The sequence below is a fragment of the Pelmatolapia mariae genome, linkage group LG16_19, assembly GCF_036321145.2.
Source record: "Pelmatolapia mariae isolate MD_Pm_ZW linkage group LG16_19, Pm_UMD_F_2, whole genome shotgun sequence".
NCBI classification, from domain to species: Eukaryota; Metazoa; Chordata; class Actinopteri; order Cichliformes; family Cichlidae; genus Pelmatolapia; species Pelmatolapia mariae.
The window spans coordinates 21,150,001-21,160,767 of NC_086241.1; the positions used below are offsets into that span (position 1 = coordinate 21,150,001).

General features: G+C 38.5%; 2 protein-coding genes across 3 annotated transcripts in view; one reads left to right on the forward strand and one right to left on the reverse strand.

Moving 5' to 3' along the window:
- The window catches only part of mfsd9 (major facilitator superfamily domain containing 9), an 8,029-nt gene extending 8,005 nt beyond the window's left edge, over window positions 1-24 (reverse strand). For both annotated transcript variants that reach the window (XM_063500020.1, XM_063500019.1), the window contains exon 1: window positions 1-24. This exon is cut by the window's left edge and continues 99 nt beyond it. The gene's annotated coding sequence lies outside the window, so the exon portion shown is untranslated.
- Window positions 25-2,180: 2,156 nt separating this feature from the next.
- Window positions 2,181-10,432, forward strand: tmem182a (transmembrane protein 182a). Its single transcript, XM_063498544.1, has 5 exons — window positions 2,181-2,374; window positions 4,247-4,373; window positions 6,169-6,267; window positions 6,353-6,490; window positions 6,899-10,432. Exons 1-5 carry the CDS (start codon window positions 2,216-2,218, stop codon window positions 7,120-7,122), a joined length of 747 nt encoding a protein of 248 aa, XP_063354614.1. The 5' UTR covers window positions 2,181-2,215; the 3' UTR covers window positions 7,123-10,432.
- The last annotated feature ends 335 nt before the right edge of the window (window positions 10,433-10,767 follow it).

Consider the following 10,767-nt stretch of genomic DNA (forward strand, 5'->3'; position numbering starts at 1 on the left):
ACAGCACGGCTACAGCCAAGGCGGAAGCGCTCATCCTCTCTAATTATCCAAACAGAAGCGATGGTCTCATAAGGACGGGGTGGTCGCAAGCTTCCGGGTTTTATCTGTGTGAGAAAACGTGTCCGATGTGAAAGCTGGTTGTCTGTAAATAAGACTATCGAGTTTTCGACCTACGATAAACTTGACTTTTTAAGTCTGGGTTCATTTAAGAGTTGCTGAACCGGCGTGTTGGCTGGTCTGACACACCCATAGATGGTATAACCCACTGACGTCACAAAATATGAGCTTTCCCCGTCATTTTTCCCAATAATTTGTGGAAAATCATAAAGCGTTTTTATTTATACCTGTTTAGAAAAAAAGTTTAGCCTTTATCTTAAATTCTTTTAATTTGTTTTGCATTTGTTATTTTGTATATTTGTTATAGCTCCTAAAAAACGGCAAATATTTTCAGCACTGTAGATTGTAGTCTAACCCACCCAATGTTGTTACTTAACTAACAGCAACACTGCGTTTCGTATCGGATATATAGTATTAACAGTTTCGTAGAGTTTTGTTGAAAGATGTTTTTAGATGTTATCAGAGAGGGAGGTTTACTTGTACGCCACCTGCTGGGGTTTCCAAAACATTACAACAGACACTTCTGCAGAATTTAATTTAACGTTTAAAAAATGTGAACGAGAGACCTATTGACCTATTAGACAACGTCTGGCCAGAATGAAGAAGAAGAAGCTAGCTGGTAAAGTATACAAATCACTATATGTAGTCATTAAATTCAATAATTATTGAAACTTGACTATATCTTGTTCAAGTTTCCTGTTATATTTATAAGTGTACTTGGATATTCCTTTGGTAATTAAGCATTGTTAGTTGCTATATTTCCATATAACAACGTTGTTCCCACCTTATTACCTTATTATTAGAGTGCCACCAAAAATGCACTATAGATCCATATACAGATAGATCTATATACATGTACATGGTTACGTAACCTACAAACGTTTCTAGCACATTGTGCAAACATAGACTGGAAATTATGCTCAGAGGCTTCCAAAACGTCCACAAAAAACAAAACAAAACCCCAAAACCAGTACATATATATCTATATATTCAGGTTTCAGACAAGAAATAATGATATCTGATAAAACTCTGATTTGAACTTTTGATCTTTTTGATGCTAACACACATACTGAACCTTTGAGTGAGTGTGGCCTGGATCACATCAGTGTGTAAATTAGACAGAGTCCCCTTATAGTTTTACTGCTAAATATTCCCCTCAGATGCTAAACCGGTACTTCCTCTCAACTCACACTGAGCATGAATACAACAAAATTATATTTCCGAAAACATCAGTGGAAGATACATTTTAACTTAAAGTTTAGCACAGTTAAAAGAAGTAACTGTGTTATTTACTTTTACATTATTAAAGGCTGAACATACTTTTTATAATTCCAGTGTAATAGAAAAAATGGGATCTGTATCAAAAATGTCTAAAACAATTAAAAAATAGTTGCTTTAAAGAGTTTGTGTGACCTCCTTTGTGTGATCGCTTCAATTTGCATAAAGTAATTTTAAACTTCCTATTGTGTCATATTGCAAGAGGTCTAGGTTGTAAAAGTCATTTTTATATAGATTATACTTGTATGAATCAACTGAAAATCAGCAAAGAAGTTGCATGAAAGGCTTCATTTACAATAATTTGTAACACTCTGTTGGTGTTAGCCACTGTTGTGTGTGTTTATGTGTGTGTGAGTGTTGGGGGAGACTTTACTCCTCTTCTGTCCTTTCGGTCTCACCCTGCCCTGACATTCCTGTGCAGAGACCGGGTGTCCAGTTGCCACCGGTTATTTTGGTGTTAATTCCCTCCCTTCATACTCTCCAAATGCTGCACACACTCTGCTCCATAGTAGAGTGAAGCAGCCGCTTACAGTCAGAAACCAAAAATAGCACAGGGGTAGGGGGGTTCAGACCCCAGTGGAGGGTCTAAAGGTGTCACATGGACAACTTTGTCCCCGACATAACACAGACAGAGACACAGGAGTGGTGTTAAGGTCCAGCAGCCCAACAAAACCCAGCTGAACTTATCTCACTTGCTGGATATAATACATAACAAGAGGAGTGACTGGATCTGACTCAGCTTGTCACATGCACTAGTTGGAGGGGAAAGTCAGACTGAGTGTGGGCACCCTGTAACTAAGTGGCTGATCAGTCCTGGACCATGAAGCTTAGAGTGGCGTTGTTCTTCGCAGGGCTCTTTGGGGCGTTGGCAGCTGTGTTCATCCTTCTCTCTTTTGGAACCGATTACTGGCTGCTGGTTTCAGAGAGCTGCCAGTTAAGGCCTAATGGATCTGCTGGCCCAGGCGGAGTGACCATAAAGGTGAGTTTTTGACCTTAGAAGAGAGTCCGGTATAGTTTATTTTAAGCTGAAGATCAGGTATGTGTTCATGACTTTTACTGTTTACATGTGAAGTCTGTGGAACCAAAGAGAAAAGAGTTGTTCTTCCTTTAAGACAAGAAATAAATCCAGCACTTTTGTTGTTTTGCACCATATTTAACCTCTTAAAGGTGAACTGTGTATTTCCAGTCTATGCAAACCCAAGTATCAATAAAGAATACAGGTTAATGGTGGATCTTTAAATTCAAAACTGATCAGTTGTTCCAATCAGTCTTTCAGTAGTAGGATTGCAGGGTGGAAAGGCATCCCTGTAGGACCTCCTTGTGTAACAAGACGCTGTTTAATGTGGCATGTGTGCAGCTATGTAGTGATTGAGTCACCGAGTGTAACATTTGGCCCCCTATGATTGAAATACAAATACCAGCAGTCTCAGTTAGTGTATTAAATATCACCGACTAACAGCATACTTAAGTTTTCAGGGTTGGCACTGTTGCTGGAATCAAGACATGATGGCAACACAATAAAACCAACATGTTTATATATATAGATATAGCTGCCCTGTATGTCAGCTATTTGGCCTTCTGGCAACTCCAACCTTTCAGCCTGGATCACTTTCCTTATTTTTGCAATCATTCGGCCACACACTAACTCTGCATGACATCCCTATGTCCTTGCTTTAGAGCCTGGTGAGTTGGATCAGTGAGTCATTATCTCACTCATTCATGGCATATCCAGCTTGATGTCATCCATGTTGAGTAGGTGGTTCGTGGTCATATCTGTATCCACTCTGGCGGTTAGCTGGTTCAGGGGGTAGAGTGCAGTGATCTATTTCACAGTCCAATTGAGTTCCTGAGTGTTTCTCAATCGTTAGACTTGTTTGTGAGGTATCAAACACCTTATTTTGTGTGACAGTTTGAGTCAGTGTGCTTGTGATAGCATCTGATGGCTATAATTGTATTTTGACACCTCTGATTTATCATCACCTGCCTGTGGAAACTTAAAGCTTTGAGTGAGAACCTTCTGCTTTCCTTTAAAAATTTCAGAACAATAAAATATTTCAAATGTTTTGTAAGGCTAATTTTAAAGCCTGGCTGGATACGGCTGATGTCATGAAGCCTGAAGCCTCAAGATTCTTCCCAGCTCCACTTTCATTTCCCTGAGAGCCATTCAGTGAGCATCAGTGAAGAGCTTTTCCTGGTCTGTTGGCCTCTACACACATTTGGCACCAATTCAGTTTTATTTATATAACCCCAAATCACAATAACAGTCACCTTAGAGCAAGCACTTGGCAACAGTGGGAAGAAAAAACTCAATTTTAACAGGAAGAAACCTCCAGCAGAACCAGCCATCTACCATGACCTGTTGGAGATGAGGGGAGGGACCAGACTAGAAGCCCAGCAAGCTAAGTGCGCTTGCTGGGCTTGACCCTTGATCCTTGACCCTAAATATATTAACCACTCTGTGACACTTTGGCAGCAGTCTGAGCACCTGCCTCACATAATTTTGACACATTTCTTATATACTTTAATCCATCAGCTAACAAAATGGCGTGCATACATATCTGTCCCATATTTGTAAAAACCAAATGGTAAAATGGATGATAGCTTTTCTGCTCTTATTGAGCACTCAAAGCATATTTTATTACCCAGTCACACACATATTCATCAAGCACTTCTTTAATCTATGCCTAAACTCCATGGAGTGATTCAGGGTTTGGTATCTTGCCCATTAATACTTTAATATGCAGACAGGAGGAGCTGGGGATCAAACCGACCTTCTCACTGGTAGACCTCCCACCCTACCTCCTGAGCCTCAGCCATCCACTCCCCACTTTATTGTTTTTCTCCATTTCAGCCTGGAGATGTGGTGCTGGAGGGCAAGGGCAGTAGTGATGTCACTCTATACCATGAGGGTTTTTTCTGGAGGTGTTCCTTTAAAGGTGACATGGAGGATGACGACCTGCTGAAGAGACTCTGGTTCAGTAAGTAAGACTTTATATTGCTTTATTTTGACATTGTATTCACTGATTCAAAGTTCATGTCTAATGTGCTATATGCACTATTTGTAAAACCTTTTAACATCCACCAGTTTCCCTGTGACCAGTTTAGGGGTTTAGGGTTACAGTGACATCCACACACTTTTTTGTGGTGTGTTTTGCCTCTTTGGTATACAGAGATTTAATCTGAAAACTTCTTGCTTAATACATTTTGGCCGCTCTTCCACTTTCTTCACTCCCAAAAATGAATTCATAGACAGAAATGTCCAGTAGTTTAATTCCTTTGTTTATGGTTTTTTTTTTTTTTTTAGAATTATTTTGACTTCCAAAAAAGTCTGACCTTGTGAATGTGAACTGGGTAGTTGTGTGTAAAAATGACTAGAAATACGAGAGAGCACATTTCCATCGTATTGCTATTGTTATTTTAAAATTATGAATAGGGCTAGTGAGCCTGTCACATCCATGACACCAAACAGAACCCTGGGCTTTAATTAGTCCTGCTGAGTCAATCCTTTGCAGGTAAAAGGCAAAATGTAAAGACAACGTGAGCACAAAAAAGAAAAACATAAAGCTCCAGGTAAAACAGAGAATACACTCGGGGAAAAAACACAGCTGTAAATGGGGAACCCCCCCCCCCCTAAAATGGTAACAATGTCACATAACTGAATAAGCATTAAAAGAATAATAAACCAAGACATTGGCTCGAATGAAACCAACACAAGTGTTCAAAACACAAGAATCAGAACTTTAGAAATTAGACTAGAATACAAAAAAAGCTAAACCCAAACTCAGATAAAAACTCAAAAACATGAGCAGTTCCACGGATCATGACAGCAGAGTGAAAAAAAATGAGGACACACAAACAAGGAAGATATTCTTGTATTTGTCTTCTGAAGCTGATGCTTTTTAAAGTGCAGTAAATTGCTCCCCTCAGATGTTCTGCTGCCACCATCACATGACAGCTCTACGACCGCACAGTTTTGAACATGCTGCTGCTCTGGCTGTTAATATTGTATGACAGCATAGCCGTAGAAGCCCTTTCATGTGACTGTTTTAAGGCCATACCATGTGATGTTATTCGGTTGTTTTGTCAGGTGATTTTGTGTCATCTTTTTTTTTCCAATGGCGATTTTGAATGGTGAGCCATTGTCAGGAATAGCCTCCAGAAAGAAAAGGGCCTCGTGAGGATCTGTGGAATTTCACATGTTGGGAGCAAAGAGCAAGAAAAGAGAGACAAAAGCACTTGCATTGTACTTTTGTACCATAATTGCTGAAAAATATACATGTAATTAAATTAGATAAAGTCAGAATTTTGGGCAAAATTCAGTTTTTAATGTTGTTTTGTCTGTTTAGTTCCAGTGCTGAAGATTATGTGCAAAGTCTGCAAATTGGAGCATTTTCCCAGAATTTTCTTGAAAATATTCAAAATAAATTCCAAAATGTAACTCTCTCTGTATTTTCGGCAATACACAGGATGCATTTGTATCTAATGGCTAAATAATTCAACTTGTTTATACTGGTCTAGCGTGGCATTAGGTCAGGTATGCCACAAGCCATCCTCAGCTCAGCCTGATGTATTTGTGTGTATACTACTGGCAAGTTACATAAAAAGCTTCAGCTACTTTAGCCTGGCTGCAGTTGCTGCTCTCACTGCAAGCGACTTTGCAACCCACCACAAACTGCTCACTCTGGCTTTTCCATATATGCTCGTATAGACAAATAGAAATGATTTCTCTGCAGATGTAAATAAAAATCAGTATTTTTCTCTTTCTGTTTGTAGCCAATCAGCCTGACTCAAAAGTATGTATGCCTGCCTACCTTTTCCCATTCCCTGTGTCTCGTCAGACCCACAATGCCACCGAGTATGAGTCTTCCATAAGTAAGTATTTATTCACATCTGTGTTTTTTATGTAGTGATTTCATTTTTTAGCGTCACAGAGCTGATTAACATCCCTCTTGTTCAGCTTACAGAGGTTTCTGGAGCGTGTTTATGCTCATTGCTGTGGCAGCTGTGGTGATTGGCGGCTTCATCATCATCTGCGCTGCTCCGTTTGCCGGCCACCGCTTGTATAAAGCAGGGGGTGGCCTCTTTCTGATAGCTGGTAAGTAACAATTTTGGAGTAAAAACCAGGTGACACTGTGAGGTTTTTTTTACACTGCCAGCATTTAAAAAAAAAAAATTCTGACTAAAGCAATGAAATGAAATGTACAACTCTTTTATTTTTTCCATGGTTAAATGAAGTTTAAATAAATAAATAAAATAAAACTAATCAAAGAGCTTTAGCTACAGGTGGATCTTCAGATGCAGATGTTGCTTTTAAAACAAATAATAGGCTAATGACATTGAGATTTAAAATGAAACCTGTACAATTCTGCTTCCCCACGAATTCAAACATAATTTACTATAGAACATGTACATGTCTCTCCCACAGACGGGGAGATTGTTGATCTTATTAATCTGATTTGAAGCATATGTTGTCAAATCTCACTACCCCTCTCCGCACCCCTAGGTTTTTTCCTGCTGTGTGTGGTGGTGATGTACGTACTGTGGATGCAGGTGTTGGATGTGATAGACCTTTACATAGACCACCAGCGTGCTCTGTGTTCAGACTTCCATCTGACCTTCAGCTACGGTCTCTCCTTCATGTTTGCCCCAATCGGCATCTTCTTCTGCCTCCTGGCTGGCCTTCTTTTCCTCCTCATCGGCCGAACCATCCAGATTCACTCCCAGTGACTTACCAGCAGTAGAAGAAGAGCCCGAATGTCGGGATTGTATGAGGGTTTTATACTGACACATTTAGATGTTTTTCTCAGTCTTTCTGTCGTGTAAAAGCAGGAATCGGTTTGGCAATTATGTGGCACATGCTTGAATATTTTCAGCTGTTGTTGAGCTCACCGTGCTCACTCAAACCTGAGTCATTTTCAGCTCAGCTAAGATAGCACCGAGACTCCGGAGGACCCAAAACATTTAAAATGAAAAATAAATAAGAAATTAAAAAAATGCACAAAAATGAATATTCAAAATAAACCGAGGCACTTATTTCTGAAATGTGCCATAAATTAATATTTCTGCTGGTCTTCTATTTATTTACCCTTCTGTTAATTTGTCTGCTTTCATATTTATTACTTATTTAATTTCTCTTGTATTTATCATATTTATTAATAATGAATATAAAAGATTTTAAATGTATATATTAATTAATTTAATTATCCCCTAGTTTTTTCCCTGAAACTTCCCCCAAATTCACATTTTCTTTATCAAAGAAAAAAATAAATACAGAAGCAAATGAAAATAGAAATATCAGTGTGTTGGGTGTTTTATAAATTGATCCGTGCCTGTGTTTATTTTGATGTAATTCTTAATGCATTTAATGGAACATTAATGCATTTATGACAACATTTAATTATGCTTTTATTTATTTTTTTATTCTTGAAGTTTTGGTCCTCTGCTGTATGAAACATTCACAAGAACAATGATTATGCTGAAGTATCTGTGGAGCACAGCTTTATTAGAATCTCGTGTGTCTGTGATATTTGAGGTATTTTCTGAGTATTTTCATGAAATTCAGTCACCAGCAGTGATATGTTAGTATGGAAGAGTACTGTATGCTTGGAAATATTAAAGGATTGTGTATGGGTTGAAAATGTAATTAAAAAAATATAAAAGAGTTTGTAAAATTATCTATAAAAAGCTTCTAAGGTGGCATCATGATCTCTGTGTATAGTAATGGGAATCAGTACTGGGAAATAACTTCTGTCAGCTCATTGCTTTAAAGGTTAAAGATGGTAATTCTTGATATTTGTTATCCTCCATTAAACCCATGTAAACACCAAAACCATCAGTATTTTCTCAAACTGCCATTCTCTGACTGTAACCTGACTGTAAGGACAATCCAAATATGAAAAAAACAAGTTTAATTGATCCTTAATTATTCCAGTGTTTTTATTTTTTAATCAAATATGACTCGAAGAAAAAAAAGTTGAATTTTATTCTGTTCAGAGCTGAATATTAATACACTGGTGAGTATTTACACAAGCAGGTCAGCAGATGTGCATCAACTCAAATGAACCGTAACCACGTCAGTGCAAAAGGTATCCCTAATTTCTGTGTTTTAAATCATTTCTGGATAACAGTGGAGCTCATGGTACAGATTCATAAGCTACAGAGCCTCAGATTGTGGGTGAACATTTTTATTGTTGGTTTTGGTGCTTTTTGATCATCAGGTGATTGCAGGATAATATTAATGCATCTCATTATGTTATCAGATATTTATTTGTCACTGTGTGTCAACATTTGCTTATTTGTCACCTAAAAGTGTGCATTTTAACTTTGACCACATTATTGGCTCGGCACAGGCAACAGTTTTATGTTAACGCTGTTCACAGTTCCCTTTCTTTTTCAGTTGTTTTGAGTGCGTTGTGAGATATAACGTCATGTCTGTCAAATATATGTACATATATATATATTTTCTGTGATCTGCTTTTGCTGCCAATTAAAATCGTTTTGCCATTGTTACAGAGCAATGTTGATTGTGCACTGTGTCAGATGCATGTAAATAAAACTAATAATAAAACAGTCCTTCTTTATAATAAAAGAAAAATGGGAGAAAAAAGGAAAGAATTTTAATTTGCAAAAATAATCAGTTTATTTCCCGTGCATGAGGAGGCAGAAATTGTAAAAATGTGTAAAATAGGACCGATGTAGCACAACTTACAGAGCATGTGACACCAGTGGCATGAATAAGCTATGAAACTAACAACAATAATCAAACAGGATTCACTGATTCTTTAAGCATCTCTTAAGCGCTGCACTAAAACCATAAATATATGTATATATATGAACTAAATGACCACAAGATGGCACTGCTGCCTCACTTGAATCACACACCAACCTCCACCTTGAGAGACAGAAATCCCATTTTGCTTATCTTGACTCTATGTGGAGTGTATGTGGCGTTATGCATTTAATCACAACTTCAGAGGCAGAATCTGTAGATGAAAGAATTCACACCTTGGCTGACAGACGGATGGTAATTTCACTCATGAATGGAGCATTTGATCAGGATCTGAATGGACTCCTGTGTTGATTCTCGTGTGTCTGCATCAACTCTGCACCTTTCGAGACTTATAATGTACTTATCATACATAGGAAAATGCATCTGCGCTTTGCCTCAGAATGCAGGAGAGAGTGACACAATGTAAGGCATTGATTATTTGCGAGACTGACTTGGGCTTCACAGAAGGCTCTAATGATGGAGTTTCACACTTCCAAATTCCTGAAATTTCAAATGACTACCACCACACAGAGTCCATCAAATTCGGCTCAGATTTATGAGAAGCTGCACTGAGGGAAAGCCCCCCTGCAGGTCACGAAAGGAGGCCCAGCATTGGTGGGCAAATGCTAATAAATTATGAGATAAGATCACAGGATTTGTCCTGTTTGAGGTTGCAGCAGTCTTTTCAGCCAAGTCTCCCCTAAGAAAGACATTTCTTATCTGGTGGACTTCCTGGTTTAAATGAAATCCTAATAAGATTTAAAAAAAAAAGAAACTTTAATCATTTCTCTATCCATATCCAGGCGAGAGTGTGTGACGAAGAGAGAGAGAGGGAGGTGTAATGCAGGTGTGGAGCAGGCTACCTCCAGCAGTAGCAGGGCCTTGCAGTCAGTAATGTCATCAGAGTGGGAGTCCCAGCTGAATTCAGCGCTGTTCTGCATGATTGCCCATGATAATTGTGTGTTGATAGGGAGCGCCGGAGATGGAGTATAATTTCCACCGAGAGATTCCTAAACAAATACCTGTGCTCAGCAGAGGGATGGAGTGCAGCAGGAGGTGAGGAGGAGAATAGTGGATGAGGGGAGATAGAGGATGAGAGGGTAACACTTTCAGAGAAGGGGGAGGAAGAGGAGGAGGAAGCAGTCATGCTGGAAGGGGTGGACAAAGTCCCTGGTTTTTTAGGCAAGGCCAGAGAATATGCTTTAAACTTTAAAAAAAATTAGACCCAAATCTGTGAATTCCTGACAGAACAGAACAGAAAAGCACAAAGAAAACATACAAACCTCTTTCAGACGGGCTTTAAAACATATAAACACTTTTCTGCTTTAAATATTAATATTTAGTTATTTAGATAGTTTTTCCACCTCGTTAAAAATTAGTAAAATTGTATTACATCAACGTCGTATATAGTTTAACCACTATGTCCTGACTATCATCAGTAAAATGTGAGTATAACTCGGTATAATTTACTTTCTCAGTGTACTCTGTGCGCTGTAGGCAAGTTGCATATGGATGTAACTTTGATTGTATACTGGTTGAGTTTTTACAATCTTTCTAATGATCAGATACTATTTGCATGCATATACGAATGGGCAAATGTCTCA

Coding starts and splice junctions, on each gene's coding strand:
- tmem182a (XM_063498544.1), top strand. CDS start 2,216: ATGAAGCTTAGAGTGGCGTTGTTCTTCGCAGGGCTCTTTGGGGCGTTG. Junction 4,374..6,168: donor GCTGAAGAGACTCTGGTTCA/GTAAGTAAGACT, acceptor TTCTGTTTGTAG/CCAATCAGCCTGACTCAAAA. Junction 6,491..6,898: donor TGGCCTCTTTCTGATAGCTG/GTAAGTAACAAT, acceptor CCGCACCCCTAG/GTTTTTTCCTGCTGTGTGTG.